At 42.3% G+C, this 24811-nt stretch overlaps 1 protein-coding gene across 2 annotated transcripts in view; it reads left to right on the forward strand.

The window, feature by feature from the left end:
* The window catches only part of Atg2b (autophagy related 2B), a 66668-nt gene that overhangs the window by 4800 nt on the left and 37057 nt on the right, over positions 1-24811 (forward strand). Inside the window, exons 2-14 of one of the 2 annotated variants that reach the window (XM_076921258.1) lie at positions 4224-4386; positions 6864-7016; positions 7705-7807; positions 10039-10201; positions 12995-13174; positions 15166-15262; positions 15794-15979; positions 16963-17117; positions 17208-17310; positions 18748-19009; positions 20983-21133; positions 21592-21684; positions 21802-21990. In XM_076921258.1, the coding sequence (XP_076777373.1) occupies positions 4224-4386; positions 6864-7016; positions 7705-7807; positions 10039-10201; positions 12995-13174; positions 15166-15262; positions 15794-15979; positions 16963-17117; positions 17208-17310; positions 18748-19009; positions 20983-21133; positions 21592-21684; positions 21802-21990 (1998 nt within the window). The remainder of the gene's footprint in view (positions 1-4223; positions 4387-6863; positions 7017-7704; positions 7808-10038; positions 10202-12994; positions 13175-15165; positions 15263-15793; positions 15980-16962; positions 17118-17207; positions 17311-18747; positions 19010-20982; positions 21134-21591; positions 21685-21801; positions 21991-24811) is intronic. The other variant, XM_076921259.1, reaches the window with a different exon arrangement.

The raw sequence follows: 24811 nt of genomic DNA on the forward strand, positions 1-24811 counted from the left end.
TCTTCAGAGTGCTGCAGGAAGGCAGGTCCACTTGCCGAATAGTCACTCCAGTGACTGCATTAAATCTCATGGGAAGACGCCTAAGGCGGAGTGAAGAGAAATTGTCTGAGTCAGTTTGACTGATCAGTTTGAGGATTTTCTCTTGCTTGTATAATAAGTTTAGAATTTTCACAGGAAAGTGTTTTGGAGTTTATCATTCAGTGTACGCAGGGTTTTTGCAGAGTACAGAGAAGTATATTTATCAATCTCATACACAGAGAAAGTATATTGTAGCTTAGTGGGCCCAGTGTAAACTCTCAAACTATTGACTATATAGATCAGAACTCTCTTCTTTTGATACTACCCTTTAATACTGTAATGCAGCCTTCAAACCTCTGTATTTAGGACGTTAATGTAGTCACAAAAATTGGGGTAAATTTGTGTATACATAGAAAAGAGCCCCATCAAATCCAGTTTTTTACATGGTTTATGGATGTTGACAGATACCTGAGTATACTTGAAAATGCTCTGATGTATTTTAATTGTTCATATAAACAACAAAACTCACTTATTCTCAGTGGAAAAAGTCAGGGAATGTGAAACAATCATCCTTAAACTCAGCTGTCTGCAGATGGAAATGGGGCAGCCAGATTTTAAATTTAAATTATGGAAATACTATATAAACAATCATTTCTGAGCTTACTTTTTCTATTTTATATGGGGGACTTCATTTTTAGTGTCAGGAATCTAAGTTAGGGTTTTATTGCTGTGAAGAGACACCATGACCATGGCAGTTCTTCTAAAGAACATTTAATGGGCTGGCTTACAGTTTCAGAAGTTCAGTCCATTATCACGGCAGGAAATATGGCAGCATGCAGGCAGACATGGTGCTGGAGAAGCAGACGGTTCTACATCTTGATCTACATCTTGTTCTCAGGCAGCTGGGGGAGTCTGCTTCTACACTGGCTGGAGCTTGAGCTTACATGACCTCAAAGCCTCACCTCCATTGTGACGTACTTCCCTTAACAAGGCCACATCTCCTAAGGGTGCTGCTCCTTATGGCCAAGCATTCGAACACATGAGTCCATAGGGACCATACCTGTTCAAACCACCACAGCATCTTAAAACATCCTTTTAAAATGAATATGAATATCAAGACTTAAAGCGATTTTTTAACATGGAAAATGTAAAGCATAGAAGAGGGAAGTCTCTTACAGGACAGTTGTTAGCAGCAGTGGAATAGGAAAGGCTTTATCAGCTTGTTGTAAAAGTAATTGTAGTTTTTTGCTTGTTTTTTGGGACAGGGTGTCTCTATATACCCTGCCTGGCCTGGAACTCACAGATGTACCTGCTGTCTCCAAGGGCAGGGAGTAAAGGCATGTGGTACCACACCTTGCTTTAATTTCTTACTCGTCACATGCTGCTTATTTTATACTGTGGTGGTGATGATGTTAGGCAAAAAACAAACCCTACTGACTTTTTATCTGAGTTCAAAGCGGTTGTAAAGCAGCACCATCTTGAAGTGTCAAGGCCTGGAAACCAATAGTGAAAACAGTGTGGTATTGCTCAAGACATAGTACACGAGAGACAGAGCCTTGAAGACAAGCTCAGTAGCTGGCTTTCTACAGACAGTGTGAATAGTTAGTGTGGACCAGTCAGTGGCCATTCAGCATTTGGAACAAATGGGAAAGGTGAAAAGGTCACAACATGGTGTCCTGAGTGGACTGAGAACCCCGTTTGTACTGTGATGGTGTACAGCACTGTGGTCCTCTCCTGTTGTGCACAGTAGTGCACCATTTCTCTATCTGCCTGTGATGTGCCATGAAAATGAGTTGTATGTGACAGTGAGAAGATGCTCTAGTGCACTCCCCAAAGCCAAACCTGCATCAAAAAATACCGTGGGCACTGGCGTCTGGGCTTTCTGAGTCCTGACAAAACACTTACATCTTGAGGCTTGTGCTCAGCAGACCCATGAGATGCACCCAAAGCTGCAGTGCCTACAGCCGCCATTGGTCAACAGGAAGGACCCGGCTCTCTGTGATAATAGCCACCCTAACATTGTGCAAAACCAATGTTCCAGAAGTTGAACGCATTGGGCTCTGGCGTGTTCCTTACCCACCAGCCTCACTGGACCTCTCACATCAACTGATGACCACTTCAAGGTTTTTTCAGCAACAAACCCCAGAGAGAATGCTTCTACAACTAGTAGGATTCAGATGATACTCTCCAAGAGTCCCCCAAATCCTGAGTCAGGGACTAAAACAGTATTTATTTGTGTATATATGTGGCTTTTGCATATCATGTTGTACACGTGGAGGTCAGAAGATAAGTCATCTCTCTCCTTCTACCAGCTGGGTTCCCAGAGCTCTAACTCACTCCTGAGACTCGGTGGCAAGTGCATCAGCATGCTGAGCCATCCAGCCAGTCCAGCAAAACATAGACTGCTTATGCTATAGGAATAAACATTTCCTACTGAAAAAACAAAATAGGTTGATTGTAATGGTTTCTCTTTTGACTAATAAAGATAGGTTTGGGCCTATTTATGATTTAAAATCCTTGATCCAAAATGACAATCCCTATAACAATCTTACTACATTTATTTATTTAACTTCTCACTTACTCATTTGTGTATGTGCATGAGGGTGTGCATACGTGTGTGCTGTATGTATATGTGTACATGAGTGTGCTGTGTGTGCATGTGTATGTGTACATGAGTGTGCTGTGGCATGCATACAGAGATCAAAGTACAGTTTGTGGTAGTGAGATTTCTACTTGTCCCAGGGACAAACTCAGATTGTCAGGCTTCACCTCCTGAACCTTGCTGTTCCTTTTCATCAGCCCAGTAGAAGGGAAGGAGAGAAGTAGAGGGCTGAGGCTGAGTGAGAATGTTGGATTGTCCTGAGCTTCCAGGGTGCTATCCACAGTCAGACTGCAGAACAGTGGGATTCGAGGCTGGAGTGTGAGTAGTGACTAAGGAACAGAGCTGCTCAGAACGGCTGCAGTGTAAAGGGTGGAGAAGCAAAGGCAGTTGACAGTTATGTGAGCAACATGTCACAGAAATCATGGGAAGTTAGAATGTGAAAAAGCAGTGCAATTCTAGGGGCTAGATGAGATGAGAATTTAAGAAAGTTGAGGTCTGGGAAGATAGCTCAGTTGGTCAAGAGCTTGCCCTGAGTGCATGAGGGCCTGAGGTTGGATATCGAGCACCTCGTAGGAAGCTGGGTACCATGACAGCCCCGTGGAGCTGCAGACAAGTGTGTTCCTAGAGCTGCCAGGCCAGGTAGTCCAGCACAATCACTGAGGTCTATATCTAGTGAGAAACCTTGTCGCACTGTGGAAAGTGACTGAGGACGGTGGGCACACCTGACATTGACCTCTGCACTACACACACTCACAATGGGCACATGCATCTGTGTGTAGAGCAGTGGGAACATAGCACAAACACTTTAAGCATATCACCTCCCCAAGAAATAATAATAATAAATAAATGTAAACTTACTCATTTAAAAATTTAATAAGAAAACCATTCTTGCTGCTGGTTGTGGTGGCACACAGCTTTAATCCCCAGCACTCAGGAGTCAGAGGCAAGTGGAACTTTGAGTTCAAGGCAAGCCTGGTCTACAGAGCTAGTTCCAGGACAGCCAAGGCTACACAGAGAAACCCTATCTTGGAAAACAAAACAAAAATATTGTTGTTGCTTCTTAATCCCTGGAAAGTCTTTAGGGTTCAGACAGACCTGAGGAAAGCTTTTTGTATTAGTCAGGGTTCTCTAGAAGTCAAGAACTGGTAGAATGACTCTATATGTGTGTAGAAAGGGATTTACCAGAGTGGTTCCAGGCTGTGGTCCACTTAGTCCATCAATGGCTGTCTACTAATGGAAAGTCCAGGAATCCAGTAGTTGTTCATTCCATGAAGCTGCATAGCTCAGCTGTTGTTAATAACACAAAGAAAGCCATGAGCACAGGTATCTCACCTGCATGTATGCCCGTGCACCCACATGCCTGGTCCTGGAGGTCAGAAGAGGGTTACAGATGGTTGTAAGTTGTCACATTGGCACTAGGAATCAAACCCAGGGTCCTGTGGAATGGCAGTCAGTGCCTTTAGCCACTGAGCCTTTTTCTCCAGCCCAGCATTGTCCTACATTTTCAGTGCTCAGCACCTCTGTGGGCATCTTCATAGAAAAAGTTGGCATTCTGTGTTTCTATTTCTCTGATTTCAAAATGAACTTGGTTTTCTCTCTCTAGTGCCTCAATGAAATCCTGGAGTCAGCAGACGCACCGTTAGAAGTCACGGAAGGATTTATTCAGTCCATTTCCCTGTCAGTCCCATGGGGCTCCTTGCTGCAGGACAACTGTGCACTGGAAGTGAGAGGACTGGAGATGGTCTTCCGGCCTCGACCTCGAGTAGGTAGGTGTTTCCAGGCACTGGCAACCCAGCTGTAAGCAAGAGAGCACGGGATTGGTGACTTTGAACTGGATCTGTGAGACTTTTCAGTTGCTAGACTATGAGAATTTAGCACCATAGGCTGTATGTGAGTATACCTATAGGACGGTTTCCTCCTTAGTCATTCTCCAGAGCACTAATGTATAATGTATTTATTTCTAGTTATCTGAAGTGACTTCTCTTTTAAAGATTCAAAATATTGTGTTCCCAAATGAGAAAGACTAGTCACACACAGATTCATGGAGAAATGTTGAAAGGGCATAGAATTAGATTTTTTTTTTAAATCAAAATAGGAATTTTTGTTATTTTCATTTATGTGCATGTAGGGAGGGCCTTGGGTATGTGTACACATGACCTCTGTAGAGGGCAGAAGCATCAGATCCCTCTGGAACTAGAGTTAGAAGCAGTTGTGAGCTGCCTGATGTAGCTGCTGGGAATGGAGCTTAGTGTAGGTTCTTAACTCTCCAGCCTCCAAGGCCTTGGGTTGGTAAAATCTGAAACAACTGTGGTGCTGAAGAATAATGACTGTAGTGATTGTAGCACTACATTTGTAACTCAACAGCATCCGTGTCAGTAACAGTTGTGTAAGCGGGGCTTGGCTAAGGTGATGCGCTGTCAACCGTGGAGGGAGCACCGAGAGATGGGTAGGAATGATCACTCTAGATAATTGCTGTGGACATGTGCATAAGTTATAATCCAGAGTACTTGAAAAACAAAAATTTGATGCTTCATAGAACTATAGTGATTTATTTTATTGATGTATGTATTTTGAGGCAGTCTCACGGTGCAGCCCAGGCTGAACTAGAACTCACTCTGTAGCTCAGGCTGCCCTTGAGACCATGATCTCCCTGCCTTATCATCCTCTTGAGTGTTGGAATTGTGGCAGTTTTCTACCACACCTGGAAACGTCTGCTACGTGTGTGCGTGCGTGTGCGTGTGTGTGTTCATAAACATAGAAGCCAGAGAACATCCTCTGGTATTGTTCCTAATACTCTGTTTACCTTATGTTTTTGAGACAGGGTTGATATAGTCTGGACTCAGGCTGGCCAGAGGGTCCCGGGGATCTGCTTGCCGCTGTCCCTTGGTGCTAGGATCACTACATTAGACTCTTGTATGACCAGATTTGGGCTTGAATTCAGGTCCTCATGCTTTAAAAGCAAGAACTTTATGGATGGAACTATCATCCCAGCTTCCTGATGATTTAATTTATAAGCACATTGTATCTAGCCAGGTGTGCTAACACAGGTTTCTGATCCCTGCTCTCGAGAGGCTGAGGCAGAAGGATTGCAAATTTGAAGCCACCCTGAGTCCATAGTAAGATCCTTTCTCAAACAAAGCAAAACACCTCCAAACAATAACAAGATGATTTGATCTTCTGTTTGATGATGATGATGATGATGATTACGATTACGTTTACTACTATTATTCTGAGTCAGGATCCCCTGGCTGTCCTGGAACTCACTATGTAACCAGGCTGGCCTTGTACTCACATAGGTCCTCCTGCCTCTGCCTGCTTAGATCTGGGATTAAAGGTCTGTGCCACCAGTCCTGGCTCTGATTCTGTCTTTCAACCATGGTGGGCAAACACATCTCCCTTTGGAAAGTTGAGTCTTGACGTATTTCCCCCTTTAAATTAGCCCATTAAAAAGGCTTTTAAGTTCCATTTTGGAAGGCAGCACAGGCAGTAATGTGTCAGTTCGTTTTGAGCAATGTTAGGAGGTATGAATTTCCTCAGCAGGCAAGGTCTGGGAAGGGTTCTCCTGTCCAGTCCCTCCGAGGACACTTTGATTTCACCGGTGTTTACACTGATTTTGTAGCTACTCCTTCTGCAGGACTCTCTCCTCCTGTAGATGGAGGAGTAAGCTTTCTTCAGTCTTCACAGTGTTTCTTGTACTCATTCTTGTCAGCCATCTCTTACCTCTCCTAATGCAGATAAACTGTCTTAAGTGCATACTTATAATTGATTTTCCCATCTTTATAGTTGCTTCGCAAGCCTCAGCTTGCAGGCCATGTTAGTCGGCCACCTGCTTTCGTTAGTCAGATCTTACTGAAACATAGCCATGCAGCTCAGGTTCCTGTCTATAGCTGCTTGAGCACTCTGAGAAAGAGCTGGGCAAGTGTGACCACACATAGCTCACAAAGCCAAGTAAATATCCACTGCCTGACCCTTCACACGGGATGGTTGTCAGCTCTTGCTCTGTGGTGCTGAGCGTGGTATAGGTCAGTAAATATACCTATTAGGTTTTTGTTGAGTGAATAAAAATTAAAATTTGATAAAAATAAAATCTGAAATAAGAATAATGTGTGATACTTAATGTCCTGTGTAATTTCTAGAATATTCTTACAGGTATCATCAGAATGTTGAAAATCTACCATAAATATAATATTTTAAGAAAAAAGAACTTTGAGAAATTATTTAGATTTATTTGTACTCTCTGCAGCCACTGGGTCTGAGCCTATGTATTGGTCAAGCTTCATGACCAGCAGTATGCAGTTGGCAAAGGAATGTCTTAGCCAGAAGCTGACAGATGAGCAAGGAGAAGCATCCCAGCCTTTTGAAGGACTGGAAAAGTTTGCAGAAACCATCGAAACAGGTTTGCACTATGAGTGTCTCCACGACCCAGGATTTATGTGGGGCTTTGGGGCCTAAGACCCATTCTGTTGTAGGGAGTTTTAAAAGAATTACTGTTCTCTGGGCCTGGAGAGATGGCACGGTGGTCAAGAACATTGGCCACTCTTCCAGCACCCACATGGCAGATCACAACTGCCTGGAACTCCAGTTTCAGAGGCTCTGACACCATCACACAAACATACATGCAGGAAAACACCAGTGCACACGAAATAAAAATAAATAGTTTTAAAACAAATTACTTTTTTTTCGCTTGAGAACCAGGCTATTTTAAACATTCCATTCAGTTCATTGTTGCTTTGGTTCCCAGGCTTTCCTTGTTTAGCTTGTTATGCCTGAGGAGGACCAGGTAGAGATCAGCCTTGTCCCACGTGTCTGTTGTGATGGAACTTGGGAATGTGCTTATGGCCACAGTGTGTTTTCCACAGTACAGGCTCTGGGTGCTTAAAAGGAAACTAATCTGTGCTTTTTATTTTGCTATCAGACTAGCAGTGATTCCTTTCCTGAGAGTGGGTGGTGAAGTTGTAGTGGTCAGCACTTGCCTAGTGTGATGGCACCCAGCAGTGAAGGGGAGGGGGGGCTGGGGCGGGCTGGAGTGGGGTCTTACCTGGTGTATACATGGTTTTCCATTGACACTTGCTTGTTTGCTCTAGTACTAAGAAGAGTGAAAGTCACTTTTATAGATACTGTTTTAAGAATTGAACATGTGCCAGAAAATTCCAAAACTGGAGCTGCACTTGAAATTCGAGTAGACAGGTAAGATGATTTTATGTCTGAAAACTCATGACCTCACTCTGACATTACACTTGAGGACGCTGGAGGCTGAGGCGATGCTAAATTAATGTATTGCATAATTTCAGAGTACAGCATGCTCTCTGAGGTATCTTCTCTCTCTCTCTCTCTCTCTCTCTCTCTCTCTCTCTCTCTCTCTCTCTCTCAAGTAGTAGGGTTAAGAAGTTAGCCATCTTTTATTAATTTTTCTCCTTTGTTGTTTGATTGTTTGTTTTTAAAAGATTTATTTATTTTTATTTATATGAGTACACTGTTGCTGTCTTCAGACACACCAGAAGAGTACATCAGACCCCATTACAGATGGTTGTGAGCCACCATGTGGATGCTGGGAATTGAACTCAGGACCTTTGGAAGAGTGGTCAGTGTTCTTAACTACTGAGCCATCTCCAGCCCCTGAGGTATCCTCTCAGCCCATATGGAAACTGTAAGCCCCAGCAAGGGTGTAGTTATATCCAGGGCCATGTGGAGCTTGCCTAAGTTTTCTTAGTTAACTTGAGTGCTGCCATGTTGATGCTCTTTTACAGAGTCTGTGCTTTCCACATGTGCACAGTAGTTAGGTGTGTCTCAGTAACGTGAAAGACTTGACTTTGAGGTACTTGGCTTAGGTACTGCTTTAGTGAAAATGGATGATGTTGCTGTTTCTTTTGAGAATTTTGTGAGGATTATTTTAAGGTTAAATATCCGATGATGATTTACTTAAGTCAAACATGTTGCCTCTTATAGGAGCTCTGACAGTGTTGATTTGAAGTAGTAACTGTCCAACTGTGGCCATGTTAGATGTCCTCCTCACATAAATTTACATTGAGGGGCACTGGAGACATGGCTCAGTGGCTGAGAGCATTTCCTGCTCTTCCAGAGGACCTGAGTTCAGATCCCAGCACTCATGTCAACCATTCCACAATGGCCTGTAACTCCAGATTCAGTATTCTCTTCTATCCTTGGGGGGGCACCTGCACATATGTGACATACACTCACACAGACATACATACCTATACACATAAATGAAAAAAAATGCATATTTAATACTGAAGATGCATTGTATTTGAGGCTTTTATCAAGGTTTGAATAGATTTTTGTGTGTGTGTGGTTTCACTCTTTAACAAAGATGCACTTATGAGTAAAATAGCTGTTGTTACAGCTCTTTGGAATTAGGGTGCATTACCTTAGATGGTATAATAAAACATTTACATCCAATTAGAACCATGTTATCTCATCAAACTAGAGATTGCTAACAAGAATTCAAGACAAAGTCATTCTTTGTTCTGACATGGAGACAAATGGGGTCTCACTTACCAAGAGAGTTTCATGAGGCTATGCTTGTAATAATCCTGGTACTGGGATAAGAAGGTGTTGGGGGTTAGAGATAGCCTGGGCTACATAGCAGGACTCAGTTTTGTGAGGGAGATGGTATTATTCCCCTTGGGCTAACCTTAGAAAGTTATAATTTTTTCCCCTGAAATTTAAGAGCCCCATAAAGTTGTTTGTCTTAGATTTTAGGTCTCTCCCTTTGTGAAAATGTTACTTATTTAAATATTTAGTGCAGTGATACCGACATATGTTATAAACTTTAAAGTGTTAATTATAAGAGTGAATTATTTTTCATATAGCCACATACTGTATTTTAACACACGGTTATTCTCTGTTTCCATTCTCACTAATCCCTTTTCTTCTCAATTAAAGCTAATTCCTGGTGGTGGTACATGCCTTTAGTTCGAGCACTTGAGAGTCAGAGGTTGAGTGATCTCCCGAGTTCAAGCCTAATAGCTGTCTCAAAAACAAACAAACTTCTTTGTTGTTGTTTGTTTGTTTGTTTGTTTCTTTTTTCAAGGTTTCCTGTGTAAAATCCCTGGCTGTCCTGGAACTCACTTTGTAGACCAGGCTGGTCTGGAACTTGAAGATATCTAGCTGCCTACCTCTGCCTTCAAGTGCTGGGATGAAAGGAGTGTGACACCATGCTTGATAAAATAAGCTTCTTTTGAGACAGAATTTTATATAGGTCAGGCAGCTCTTGGACTCCTGCTCATCCTGCCTCAGCCTCTCTGGTGCTGGGCTGCAAGCACTGTTATTATATGCATAGTCTTAGGGGCACTAGCCATGAAATTTCCCTTTAACTTAGAAGCGTCCCCTTCTTCAAACAGTTATTGCAAGTAGGTCCCCAGGAGTCTGTACAAGTGCCCTCTTGTTGTACCTTTCAGAACTGTGTACTGTGACGAAACTGCTGACGAGTCCTCAGGTATCAATGTGCATCAGCCCACAGCCTTTGCTCATAAATTGCTGCAGCTCTCTGGAGTGTCTCTCTTCTGGGATGAATTTTCTGCTTCAGCAAAATCTTCCCCCGTGTGTTCAACTGCACCAGTGGTAAGAAAAATGAAGCATAATCCTCCACACGGGGTGTTGGTGGTGGTACTCACTTGGCAGAGGGCTGGCCTGGCATGCACGAAGCCCTAGGTCCCATCACTAGCACTTGGGAGGCAGAGTCAGGAGACCAGAGATTCAAAGCCAGGGATTCCCTCAGACAGGGAGTTCAAGGCCACCCTAAACTGTATGTACATGAGACCCTGTCTTTTTTTTTTTTTTTTTTTTTAAGATTTACTTATTTTATGTATGTGAGTATACTGTAGCTGTCTTCAGACACACCAGAAGAGGGCATCAAATCCCATTACAGATGGTTGTGAGCCACCATATGGTTGCTGGGAATTGAACTCAGGACCTCTGGAAGAGTAGTTAGTGCTCTTAACCGATGAGCCATATCTCCAGCCCGAGACCTTGTCTTAAAAAAACCAAACCAAAACCCTATAAAACAACTCAAAACAGAGTCATGATTTTTAGAAGTTTTAAATAAAGGCTGTCAGCTAGGTGTGGATGTCAATAGACATTATTAATAATCTTGGGTTTCTTTTTTTCTTTTTTCTTTTTGGTTTTTCGAGACAGGGTTTCTCTGTGTAGCCCTGGCTGTTCTGGAACTCACTCTGTAGATCAGGCTGGCCTCGAACTCAGAAATCTGCCTGCCTCTGCCTCCCAAGTGCTGGGATTAAAGGCGTGCGCCACCACTGCACAGCTGGCCCAGGGTTTCTAATCCCGCCTTTGGTTATTGAGTTGATAAAACACACACACACACACACACACACACACACACACACACACACACGAACGCACACACAGCCTTTATAGTTACAGTATGCCTTAAGCAGCACAGTAGCTGGGCAGCTGCCTGGCCTCCATGCTGTTCGATTCTCCTTTCCTATCAATAAACTCAAGTTATTACTTACTACTTTCTGTGTTCTATCTGGGCTGCTCTTAACTGCAACTGGGCAGCCCTCAGGGCCCTATTTTTTTTTTTTTTTTTTTTAGCTCAGCTCACTAATGGTGGCTTGTCCTTCCTCCTCCTGCACATTCTTCTTCCTTGTGGTCCTTAACCTTCTCTCCCTCCCCTGAAAGCCTTCAAAACCTCAACCCCACCTATGTCTCTTCTGCCCAGCTATTGGCTGTTGGCACCTTTATTTACCAATCAAATTAACTGGGTGCAGGGTCACTCAGTGCCTCACCTTTGGGTTAACCCGTCTCAAGGGGCCCCACATTAGCATTAGAATACAGTAGCACTAGGCTAACCCACTTCAGTGGGAGTGCATACTTTAATCCCAGCATTTGAGAGGTTGAGACAGTAGGCTTTCAGGTTTGAGGGCAGTCTGGACTGCTAGTGAATGAATCTGTCCAGGAATAAAGGAGCTGGGGACTGGGAAATTTTTCTGAATACAACATCCACTGATGATGATGATGATGATGATGATGATGATGATGATGATGATGATGATGATGATTTCAGCAAATCTGGTTAATGCAGACATTGAGCTAATATATCAGAGGCCAGCTCTGCCTGCCCTGCCAGCCTGCTGCTTATTAGTTAATACAGAAATGCTTCCTCTGTATCTGTAGGTAGAGTGAGATGTTAACATCGAAGGGAGCTAATTCTAGTGTCTTGATGGGTTTGGAGTCAGTGTGGAAACAAGGCTCTGGGCATGCCTGTGAGGAGTCTCTATGTGCATGATTAGATGGGCAGGCCTCCCTAAATGTGGGTGACATCATTTGATGGGCTGCTCTCAGGCCACAGAAAAAGGAAAAAGAGAGCTGAGTACAAATGTTTGTGGTAGCCTGCTTTCTGACTGGTGCATTGTGAACGGCTGGCTTCCTGCCCCTTCCTTCCTTAAGCTGCTTCTCGTAATGTCACAGCATTCAGACACTTCATACCCGTGAGCACTATCCCAAGAACCAGACCTTAAGTGCTTCCTCTTATTAAGAGGTCTTAATTCTTTGCCAAGCACAGAATTCATTTATAAGTTGGTAATTCTATAATTTGCATTTTGTTTCACAAGTCAGGTCTTTGGGGTGTGTGTGTGTGTGTGTATTGAGATACAGTCTCTTTCTTTGTCACTGTGTGGCTGTGGCTCAGGTTGCCCTCAGACTGGTGATTTCCAGTCTCAACCTCCTGAATGCTGGGATTACAGACAGGTGTTACTTCCACATTGGTTTGCCTTTCTTACTTACACATTGTGTATTATTTGAACAAATATTATATACATGTACATACACATGGGCTTGTGTGTACTGTATTTGGGGGGCATGTGTGTGGAGACAGTTTTCCCTTGGTTATGTGCACTGTAGGACTTGACTGAGGCCGCAGGTGTGGGCAAGTGTTTACCCACTGGCCATCTTGCTAGCTCTGTTCTGTTTTCATAAAGTCTTTCCATGATTTGGTTTTATTTCTGGGTGCCGTGCTAACACAGTGCTGCTTCATTTTAGTTACAAGGCTGTGTCCAGTGTAATGATGTAGTTTTGCCAAATACGTCACTCTCTCTCTCTCTTTTGATTTTGTTTTTGGGTTTTTAAGACATTCCTTTGTGTAGCTTTGGTTTCCCTGGAACTCTGCTCTGTAGACCAGACTGGTCTTGAACTCACAGAGATTATCTGCCTCTGCCGAGACTAAAGGTGCGTGTCACCTCCACTGGGCTAAATACTTTATTCTCAAGATGATATTTATACCTCACACCCTGACTTATTTATGCTAAAATATTTTAAATAGTTACTTTATACCTCACACCCTGACTATTTAAAAATATTTTAAATAGTTACTTTACTTTTATTACCTTCTTATAGGAAACTGAGCCAAAGCTGTCACCTAGCTGGAACCCCAAAATTGTTTATGAGCCACACCCACAACTGACTAGAACTTTACCAGAGATAGCGCCCTCAGATCCAGTGCAGATTGGAAGGCTACTGGGCAGGCTGGAGTTGAGTCTCACTTTAAAACAGAATGAAGTGCTTCCAGGAGCCAAGGTCAGTATTGGTTTGTTTCTTCTAACAAACTTTAGTCTCTATAATGTGTGATAGTTGATTGCTGTGGGCTGTCCCACAGCAGGCGAGCTTCTAGCTTCACTGTCAGTGCTCTGGCCTGCATTTTCCTGCCTTTTCATGAATTGCCCTCTCTCTTAAGAAGTCCTTGCTGCTTCTTAGGAGGTTGTTAATGGAGCAGATATTGTGGGTAGCGTCAGTGCTGCAGGGACTGCCCTGCTGTGTGTGGCAACATCCTTGGGAAACCAGCTCATGTATGTCTTTGGGGAGTGCACTTGCCACTTCTTTCTCCCTCCCTCCCTCCCTCCCTCCCTCCCTCCCTCCCTCTCTCTCTCTCTCTCTCTTTCTTTCTTTCTTTCTTTTGTTGGTTGGGTTTTTTTTGTTTGTTTGTTTGTTTGTTTGTTTTTTTTTTTTGGTGCCATTTCTTAAAGAAGCTTTTGTGGTTGTGTTTTGGCTAGATACAGTTTGTTACATTTGTAATCTTTGATTTTTATTCAGATATAAAGTTTTGTACATGCCTTTAGATTTGTGTAATTATTCTCTGTGTTGCTTTTAGAGTTCTGCACATTAAGGGATAGAGGAACACTAGCACTTTCGTGTGGTGACATTGTGTTCCAGTTCCAGCCAGTCTTGAGTATTTGGAGACACTATTATTCTTGTCTGTACATTAATGTTTTTACATAGTTACTTGAGTATTTATGTATATTGTGTTTAATGTAAATAAATGACTATTATATGGAAACATTAGTTTCTGGAGATCAGCACTGGGCAGTATAGAGCTTGGAAATGGTAACTCAGACTGGTCGTAATGGGGAAGCACTCCAGATTAAAACCTCAGTCTCTTCAGTGTTGCCTTAAACCTGAGTCTCTGAGCTGTGTGTTCAGATGTCATTCAAGAGTGCATCTCATGCTCTCGTTTCTGAGCAAGTCGCTCCTGGGATCTGTTGCATCTTACATAGTTTCAGTGAATGTTTGGGCAAAGTATTGGTAGAAAAGCAAGGACTGCCTTGGTTGAGTTTAGAGAAATTTGTTACCACATTACAGAATCGAAAAATGCTTAGTTATGATTTTCAGTGTTTTATATTTTCAAATGAAAGCAGTGGGTACTTTGTTCTTTGAATTCCAAATTCAGAATGTACCAATAATGAAATATTTCTATGGTAATTAGAAATTAAACACTGATTTCCATTTTAATACAAAGCAGAGTGTGATTTAATCCAAGGAACAAAGTTGTCCAGTAACACATTTTCTCACTGTGCCCAGCCTTACTTAAGGATGTGGGCTGGCTGTCAGCAAACATGAGGGGTGCCATGGACAGCCATGCTGTGGAAGGAGTAGGCTTTTGCATTGTGCATTTAGTTCAGATCTGGCTGAGGAGTGGTGTGGTCTTTGCTTTGTGGAACTGTTTCCTTGTTTGTAATACAGAAACAGTAATAACTTGAGAGTAGGGGCTGGGTGATGGCTCGGTGCTCACTAGACACAATGAGACAGACATAAGGGAAAAGTGTGTGCAGGGAATAAGAAGGGCCCATTAGCACTTTTTCTGTCTGACTTTCAGCTGTGCCTTCCAGCCTATGTGCAGAAGGCAGGCTGCAGCCCGATAAGCATTCTCAAGGCATGCTGTGCAGTCTCCACATGACTGAGCTGGGCTTATAGACTCTGACTAAATTGGGTCTGAGGAGTTGGTTGTTCTGGATGGTGATGAATGCTGTATTCTTGCTGTGTTCTCTGGTCTCCAGAAGACGTGGAGATAGACAGATGGTATGATGCTGGACTTACTCACATGGAATTTCTCAGGATTTTCCCTCCTGCAGCAATAGTTAAAGGTCTTTATGTCCTTTTATTGAGATTGTATGAATGTGTTAGATGAAGCTACCCAAGATTAAGGGCAATACTTATCTTAGTGCCTTAACTTCTCCCCAGTTCCTGAAGATGAGCTTGTGATTTTTATTCTCAACTGTTGTTATGTTTTTCAGTTGGATGTTGATGGACAGATAGACTCCTTTCATCTATTCCTGTCACCGAGGCAGGTGCACCTCCTTCTGGATATGCTAGCAGCTATTGCTGGACCAGGCAAGTGTGACTCTGCTGGGGTCATATCCTGGAATTCTTAAAACTCTTAAGGGAAAATATAGAATAGAGGTGAACATGTATTATTTTGGGATATATGACATTAAAGGTGTATTGTAAGTAGATATCCTGATTACTTTATTGGATTAGATCTTTTGTATTAATGGGTTTGAATTTGCATTTAGATTATTTGTGTCAGATTCATTTTAAAAATGTTTTGACCTGTATCTTTGGTTGGGGAACATTGTATTTGATATTTCATATATTTCATATAACTGAAAAAAACATGTAATTTTTGTACATGGTGAGTTGCACACACATTATTTTTAGATAACTCATATTTTTCTAGGGGTAAGAGTTTAGATTCTTGGCTACTTGCTTAAAACTGTTGCTTAGATTTCTGATTGATAGAACAGTGGTTTTTCTGCTAGTGTGGTCAAGTTGCCATTGGTATTGGATAAGTGGGACTTGGGAAAAAAATGTTTAAGTAACTAACTACAAATTTAATTTTGCTTTCCTTTTATATACTTGTAGAAAATTCTAGCAAAATAGGGCTAGCTAGTAAAGACAGAAAAAATCGACCCATGCAGCAGGAAGATGAGTACCGGATTCAGATGGAATTAAACCGGTATTATCTGAGGAAAGATTCCCTCTCTATGGGTGTGTCTTCAGAGAAGAGCTTCTATGAGACAGAAACGGCACGTACACCTTCTAGCCGTGGTAAGCAGCTCAGGCAGTCAACACTAGACCTACATTTTCCCTTATGTGACTTAGACTTGATTTGGCTTCTTTGAAAAATTGCTTGCAGTGGAGAACAGAAGACCTGCAGGGACGACACTGGTTCTGTTCTGTTGGCCCACCTGCACAGCAGTGGGCACCATGCTACTGCTTTCAACTGTATAGGTGGTCTTGAGAGCAGTGGTGTTCTTGCTAAGGGCGTCAGTGTGTAAAATGTAGATCGACACATAAATAGTTTGGGCACACCTGTCATCAGTGTGTGTTCACCTGAGTGTGTGCAGCAGACACCCTTAAGGAGCAAGCGTTGCTGACCTTTCCTTCCTGTTGGTCTAACTGGCACTCAGCCTGTTTGACATGACAGGGATTTCAGACTGTATGAACACTGTAAATAATAAGAATCTGTTGAAATGTAAACTGTTGAACCAAATAAAAAATTAAAGCCTACTCAGAGAACTTGTAGACATAATGGGCTTGATTTTTGTGAGGGTCAGATAGTCACTAGAGAGAAGGCACTGAACTGCCAGTGGAGTCCCAAATGTCTCTGGTCCCTCATTCTCATTTGGAAAGTAGCTATATCCATGAGAAACCAGAGACTGCAGTACAGTTACACAGTTTTATTACTTACAATTTGGTGCTGGAGGTGAAACCCAGAGCCCCGTGTGAGCTGATGCCATTTGAAAATCTGAATTTTAACTTCTCAATTGCTATAAGACAACTAAAAATTTGTTGTATGGCTTCGTGTCATATAAACCTGGAAAACACGCGGGGAGGCCGGATCTTTTGCTGATTGTGTGCAGTTGTGTGTTTCCTGTGCTGCTAAGCGCCATGCATAGGCACGCTCCTGCAGCAAAGCCGTACTTCTGTATCTCCGATAGTTGGAAGGAGGGTTCTGTAAGTGTGACTGAACTACCTGAAAGAGCACATTGGGGGAGTGTGTCATCAATGACAAAGTATGTTCTCTCCAGAAGAAGAAGTTTTCTTCTCCATGGCTGACATGGACATGTCTCACAGTCTGTCCTCTCTTCCGCCCCTTGGGGACCCACCACACATGGACCTGGAGCTGTCGCTGACTAGTACATACACTAATACACCTGCAGGATCGCCACTAAGTGCTACTGTGGTAAAGTATTACTTCATTTCTTCTGATCTTAAAAAGCTGCTCCTAAGATCCTAGGCTTTATTCATGTATTTAAAAACCAATCTTTTGTAGCTTCAGCCAACTTGGGGAGAGTTTGCCGACCACAAAGAACAGCCAGTAAGAGGGCCGGCATTCCAGTCTGACGCGGCCCACCCGGCATCCTTACACAAAGCTGGTTAGTTTCCTGGAGGCTTTGGAACTTTAAAGGAGTGGAGTATCCCTAAGATAATGTATTTTACCATTTTCCTCTCTTCCTTCAGAACAAACATCGATCTGTCTGCTTATCTGTCTGCCTACCCACCTGCCTATATGTATTATATATCTGTCCCTATCATCTATTTATCAATCATTCATCTACTGTTTTTCCTGTGCTCCTGGGGATTGTACCCAGGGCCTTGCACATGGCAAGCCTTCACTCTGTACTGTCACATTTTATGTGTGTCTCTTTTGTAAGTTTTCTTTTAGGCTAGGAGAATCACAAAGTTTAGGAAGGAAAGAATAATTGGACAACTCATTGAAAAATATTTTAAAATAGTTACTTATTCATTATATTCCTTTTTTGTTTTTGAGATAGGGTCTCATGTTGCTCAGGTTGGTTAGCTTGGGTCTCCTTGAACTCTGGACCTTTCTTCCTCCACTTCTTGAGTTCTAGGTCACTAGATGTGCACCACTGTGCCTGCTTCTCATTATATTTTTAAATATATTTAAATACATAGATATTATGGGGAAATATACAATATGTTTCACATCATTGCATTTTAAAACTTTCAGTTTACTATCTGATTTGTGTTGTGTGTATATGTGTACACATGCATGTGTGTATGTATGCCTGTGTGTTTGTGTGATATGTGTGCGTTCATGTGTGCCTGTATGTGTATGGTGTATATATTTTTGTGTGTGTGCATAGTATGTATGCGTGTGTATACACGTGTTTATATGTGTAAGCATATTGTGTGTGTGTGTGTTTACATACATGTTTATGTATATTTTGTGTGTGAATGTGTGGGTATGTTTAATGCACATCTGTGCTTGTGTGTGTTTATAGGTGTATTTGTGTATCTCTGTGTGTTTATGTGTGTATGCACTACAAGCGCAAGTGTCTGTACTGAACAAAGAAACTTGACAGTTCCCAGCCAGTGCTCCATCATTAAATTATACACCAGCTTGCTGAGTTGTTTTTTCATTGTTTTTATAGTGTTTAAAAGAAAGTTTCAATTTTGATTCGCATTTCCTTTCCCAGAATTGGGGATTGAATTTAGTACTTTGAGCATGCTGGGCAGTTGCTTTACCACTGTTCTGCACTCCTGAACCTTATTCTTCAAAATTTAACTGAACTAATTTAATTAAGCTTAAAGGAGAATTTGGTGTGCAGATTTTGGTTAATCTTGATTTTTTTTTCCTCACACAGTTTTATAGTACAAAAGATGTGTCCACACATTTCTACTTACTGAGATGGACTCTCGTACTTCAGGTACAAGAATCCTGCATGCCAGATGCAGCAGGGTAGCAGTCTATTTAAGATGTTACTGTTACTCTGACTGCTCTGGGCTTACTCTCCTTAAAGTTACGATAACATCTTGTCCTTCTGACTCATATATTTCATGTATTTCAGCTCTCCCCTCTAGGTCTGTTTCAGTGGATGAATCCAGACCTGAGTTTATCTGCAGGTTGGCTGTCGGCATATTCTCAGTCTCTGTGCTTCACATCGATCCTTTGTCTCCAGCGGAAACATCTCTGAACGCCAATCCATTGACACGCATGGCCATTGATTTCTTCTCTTGTGTAGAAAAGATGGACCCAGCAATATTTTCGACGGGTGATTTTAAGTCTTTCCGAGCAGTCTTTGCAGAAGCTTGTTCACACGATCACCTTAGGTGAACTCTCATGATTACTAAAGATACTTCATAAAGAACCAAATATGCACTTTTGCATGTTTACCTTTCTGCATTGGTTTTTAATAACTAACAGTCACTACAGTACTACAGAGATGATGTGTAGGATTTCCTTCACGTGCAGTGAGAGCAGTGCAGCTGCAGAGCTGGGTAGTTTGTAGCTCCCCCTGTCCTTGCCTAGTAGTTTGTGTGACCACAGTTTGCTCTCATCCTTGCCATGGCTGTTGAAATTATGGAAATGGTTCTTTTTGGCACTGGCAGTGACAGAGGTAACAGTGGTGGTGAGGCTGAGATTGATGAGGGAGAGCTTGGAAAAGGATCAGCGCTAGGCCATGAGGTGTGGGGTTACCAAGCCTGGGTTGAGTGTGCTTGCTTCATTTTCTGCTGATTCTTAGAGCCATGAGCCTTCCTGACTTGAGACCTAATAGATGAGCTGATTGAACCAGCGAATATAGGGTCAGCATGCAAATGCGCTGTGTGTGTGTGTGTGTGTGTAAAACCCTTATTTATTTTTATTTCTATGGCTGTTTGTATACAGACAGTTGTGAACTGCCTTCAGTACCATGTTGGTACTGGAGTTTGAACCTGGATCTTTTGGAATAGCCTATGCTTACTTTTAATCACTGAGCTATCTCTCTAGCCCCAATACTGTGTATTTTAATATGTATGGAATCTATAAAATGAGTAAAATGAGTGATATTTTGTATAATGTCTAGACAAATACAATTTGGTTTTGGTGACAGGATACAGTCTAGTTTGGCCTCAAATTTTGAGTCAGCCTAAGCCAACCCTGGGCTCCAGACCTCTTACTCCCACCTCCTGAGGTGATAGATGTGAACCACATGCTTGCTTTTAGGTAGTGCTGGGGGTTGAACCAGGGCTTCATATGCAAGGCTGGTACTCTGCAGCTGGGCTGAACCCTTAGCCCTAGCTTGAGGGTTTTGTAGCTATGTTTTCTTGAGTGTCAAAATTAACATGAAGTAATTTTTGACTCCCATCAAAAGACACTCTATAGGTTAAGACCATAGTACTTCTAATAAAATTATAGAAACATTTTCCCTCAGTTTTATTAGAATTTGAAACAGCTTCTGGTAGAAAATATGACATAAAAACTGTGTACCCATCAACTGAAGTTTTGAAAATACTGCATGATTTTTGTTCCTTGGTTTTTGAGACAATCTCAACTGTCAGAAACACATGGACTTCCAGGCTACTGGGATTTCAGGTGTTCACAGCATTCCCAGCTTGAAGGATGTTTTCACTTTTTAGATTGTTTTAAGAAACCATTTCATACATTTTACAGTTCTGATTTTTTTTGTTTGTTTGTTTTTGTTTTTTCGAGACAGGGTTTCTCTGTATAGCCTTGGCTATCCTGGAACTCACTCGGTAGACCAGGCTGGCCTCAAACTCAGAAATCCATGCCTGCCTCTGCCTCCCAAGTGCTGGGATTAAAGGTGTGCGCCACCACCGCCCGGCTCTGAATTTTTTTTAAAAAGAAGTTATTTTGTTTTAAGCCAGGGTCTTATCTTGTAACCTTGGCTGGCCTGGAACTTAGTCTGTACTAGACTGACCTCAAACTTGTAGAGATCAATCTGCCTCTGCCTCTCAAGTGCCAGCATTAAAGGCATGCGTGTGCCGCAGTGTCTGGCCAGATCTGAGAGATTTATTCACTTCACTGTAAGCTTGGAGCAGGGAGAAAAGTAGGGTACTCTTGGGCAATACATGCATCCTAGGAGGCGTGCCCTGGGAGAGACGTTAGAAAGTGGGAAGTGGATGCTAACGATCACTGACAGCTTGGACTTGTCAGATAAAGTGTATATTATTGTATCTTTATATAATAATATTATATCATATAGTAATATTTAATATTGTATACTACTAACATTTGCATGCTTATGTTATATTGTTTAATTTTAGAAGCATGTGGAGACCCTTAAATGCTTCTTTTGTGATAGATTTATAGGTACCGGCATCAAAGTGTCCTATGAGCAGAGACAAAGGTCAGCTTCCCGACATTTTAGCACTGACATGTCCATTGGGCAAATGGAGTTTTTGGAGTGTCTGTTTCCGACGGATTGTCATTCTGTCCCTCCTCACTACACAGAGGTAAAGGCTGGACCCTCTTTGGAGTGCTAGAATTGCTTTGCTTTTTAAAGGAATGGAGTGAACAATCCTTTCTTTAAAGTGTACCAGTGTTATGAAGTGTGTTAGTGTTGTTTTTATTTTTGGGATTATTGAAACAAATTTTAAACTATGTCATTTAAGGTTATTCTGTAAAGTTTGTAAACATTTTAAATGAAAGGAGAATTATCTGAGGGGGCTGGCAGGTATGGGCTGTTACTCTATTTTGTTTTCAGAGTGATTTCTTAGGTACTGAATGTGTGAGCCCTCGTCTGCACTCTGCAGGGGAGGTACTGAGTCTCTCACAGCAGTGGGCTGCTTGAGCGGGGGTTGGCTGTTGCCCCTATAGAGAGCCTGTCACCCACTGGGAGAGCTCCTGTGGGCTGCATGGCTCATTTCAGTTTACGTCCTAACTGAAGCTCATCTCCATCCTTGTCTTTAAGCTTCTAACGTTCCATTCCAAGGAAGGGACTGATGCCCACCTTCCCATGTGTCTGCAGCTTCACTATAAACACTCTGAGACTAGAGGACCCCAGGTGAGAGACTCTGTGTGGGCACCACTGCAGATTGTTGTTTGGCCTTTATTTTTGTCACATTTTTAAACCTAGTTTTACCATTTTGTTAATAATTATATTGTGCTTTTTTTTTTAAAGGGTAATCAAGCAAGACTTAGTTCAGTTCCTCAAAAGGCAGAATTACAAATTAAATTAAACCCGGTGTGTTGTGAGCTGGATATCAGTATTGTGGATAGGCTAAATTCCTTGCTTCAACCACAGAAACTCACTACAGTGGAGATGATGGCCTCGCACATGTATGCTTCATATAATAAGCACATTAGTTTGGTGAGTATGCTGAAAGCTGTACCTTAAGCATAATTAATATGTACCAAGGACCAGCCTCAGCTTGGAGAGGGGTTCTGAGAGGAGTGTCTGGGAGCCGGTGTGGGGGAGGAGGTGAGAGATGATGACAAACTACTCAAATCAAATCTTGGGGCCAAGCTGGTGGCCTGTATTCTGCTTGAGATGGCTCCCTAGCCAGCTCTCTGTAGATAGTTCTTGGCTCTGTAGTCTGCTCGAGTAATTGTTCAGATTGTTCTCTTCTGTGTTCTGCTCTGCTCTAGGCAGCTTTTTTTTTTTTTTTTTTTTTTTTTTTTTTTTTTTTTTTTTCTATTCTAAAAAACTCTGGTTGAGACATTAAGCTTTCTGTTTGAAGACAGCTCTCTCTGGTTGAGACAGCTCGCTCTGCTAGTAAAAATTACCAAAAGCCCCCTGGATAGCTCATGGGTTTTCTGACCAAAGTCAGAAAAGCTGCTGGAAAAAACAAACAAACAAACAAACAAACAAAAAAAACAAAAAACCTCTTGGATTTTCTAACCAAGTTAGAAATCTTGTTAGAAAAATTCTGAAAGTAATTCTTGGGTTTTCCGATAAAAATCAGAAAGCCAGAAAAAATTCTAAAAGGGCTATGCTTGCTCTCTAAGTAATTCTTGGGATCTTATTAGAAAAAAATTCTAAAAGAGCTCAGAAACCCTGTTGGGAAAAGTTCTTGAAGAGCTGTGGTCACTTACTCTTCAGAGTTGAGCTCTTACTAGGGAAAGAGTCTAAGAAGGAACTGCTATCCGCCTTTTGCCAGCTCATCTTGTGTAGACGGAAAGGTCAGTTTTAAATTTACGTATCAGTTTAGTTATGTATTACAGGTTCCCTGGTGACCGTCCCACAGCACCCCACAACGTTAGCCTTGGGGTCCTGCCCAAGATTAGATTGCCACTCCCTAAATCTTTTATCTCCTGTCTTAGCATCTTTCTGACAAGCTGGCTCAGTGCAGCTGCCTCTGTCCCTTTAGATCTGTGGAGCCCCTCATACAATTCATGCTGCATCCTTATATTTTTGCATAGTTAAGAAATTCTGTATTTTCAAACATGTTTTTAGAGTTCTTTTCCGTGGCCTTTACGGCTGTCCTGAAGATCCCAGTGTTTACCATTGTGCTGAGACATGAGCTACACCTTTACTTCCTAGACTCACACCGTTTCTGATCCTCATGGAGTCATTGACTGGGAGGAACGTGAAAATATGTACATTATGATATACATAAGTCATAAGCCCATAGCAGCTGTCAACATTTGATATTCCTGGTGACGCATGCTGGCTGGCCCTGTCACAGGGGCAGGAACCATGCCATTCTGTCCCTACAAAGGACATGCTGGACTCAGCAAATATGCTTATTGGGGAAATTTATGAAAAAAAGTCTTAATACATTAAATAGGCTATACTAGAGCAATATTATTCATTATAGTAAAAGTTAGATATTCTAAAATTATTTTTATTTAAAAATTGTTTTTCTTATTTTTATTTTTTTGAGACAGTAGACCAGGCTGGCTTCAAACTCATAGAGATCTTCTTCCTCTGCTTCCAAGTACTAGGATTAAAGGCGTGCACTACCACACCTAGCTTAGAAATGACTTCTAAATTTCTCATGCAGTTCTAACCTAGAACTTCATATATGGTCAAGGATGATTTTGAGCTTTATTTATTTATTTTTTATTTCTCAAGACAGGGTTTCTCTGTATCCCTGGCTGTCCTGGAACTTACTCTGTAGACCAGGCTGACCTCAAACTGAGAGACCTGCCTGTCTCTGCCTCCGAAGTGCTGGGATTAAAGGCGTGCATACCACTGCCTGTGGTGATCTTGAGCTTTCGCCTTTTCCTCCTATGCTGTCCTGCTATTCACTGATAGCAGCTAGGTCAGTTTGATAATTCCACTGAAAGACGCCTTGCTGCATTTCTACCAGTGTGATGTGTGGTTCAGCTGTATGAAGAGCACTGTCAGGAAGGGCTAAGTGAGCAGGAGAATGTCTGTGGAGGTAGGAGCCCGTGATTGGCTCAGGCTGGCCAGCAACATGTTTTCCTCCTGCATCAGCCTTCCCAGCAGGAAAATTCCAGGCATGTGGCACTCTGGCTTCCCTTAGATTGCTGTTAGACAGAATCTAGGCAGAAAAGTCGATATGCAGAAGAATGGTTAGACAAGGACCTGACAACTTGCGGCACAGTGGGGTTGGATTTGTTTCTTTGGATTTGGAAAATGCTACAACACACTCACAAAGTTTCATTTTCATTTCACAAACATGAACGAGGTAAGAAGGAAAGCCCAGGTAGCACAGGAGTGTTTTGGAGAGTGTGGGGTGAGATTGCATCTCACTGCATCATTCATGCTGGGGTCTGGTGTACGATGTGGACTTGGAACAGTACACTGGGGGCTCAGTGGTGTTAGCCTGTAGGACCCAGGCTGACAGATAGCTTTAGTGGGCAGAGGTCAGTACAGCAGCACGTGCCCGCGGTCACGGTTGCTCGGGCTGAAGCACTTTTGCCCTTCATTCCTGGTGCTGAAGCAGCATTCCTTATTTTTCATTGCTTCCTGTTGGTGGTTCTTTTAAGTTGTAGACCAGTCTCTATATTTACTGTTAACCTCGGGTGTGTTGGGATGACCATATCACCCCCTGGATTTTCTTAGTTTTGATTTGAGATTTGGGAGTGGAGTTTATGTTAGAAAGCCAAACAGGGAAGAGATAGAATAGATTTATGAAAGCTCCTGGTTTCTAACTTCAGAGAAGCAAGGGAACCTGCTGGAAGAGGGAGGGCTGTGGGGGAGTCAACGGGAGCATGGCACA

Source organism: Arvicanthis niloticus, chromosome 23, assembly GCF_011762505.2.
Source record: "Arvicanthis niloticus isolate mArvNil1 chromosome 23, mArvNil1.pat.X, whole genome shotgun sequence".
NCBI classification, from domain to species: Eukaryota; Metazoa; Chordata; class Mammalia; order Rodentia; family Muridae; genus Arvicanthis; species Arvicanthis niloticus.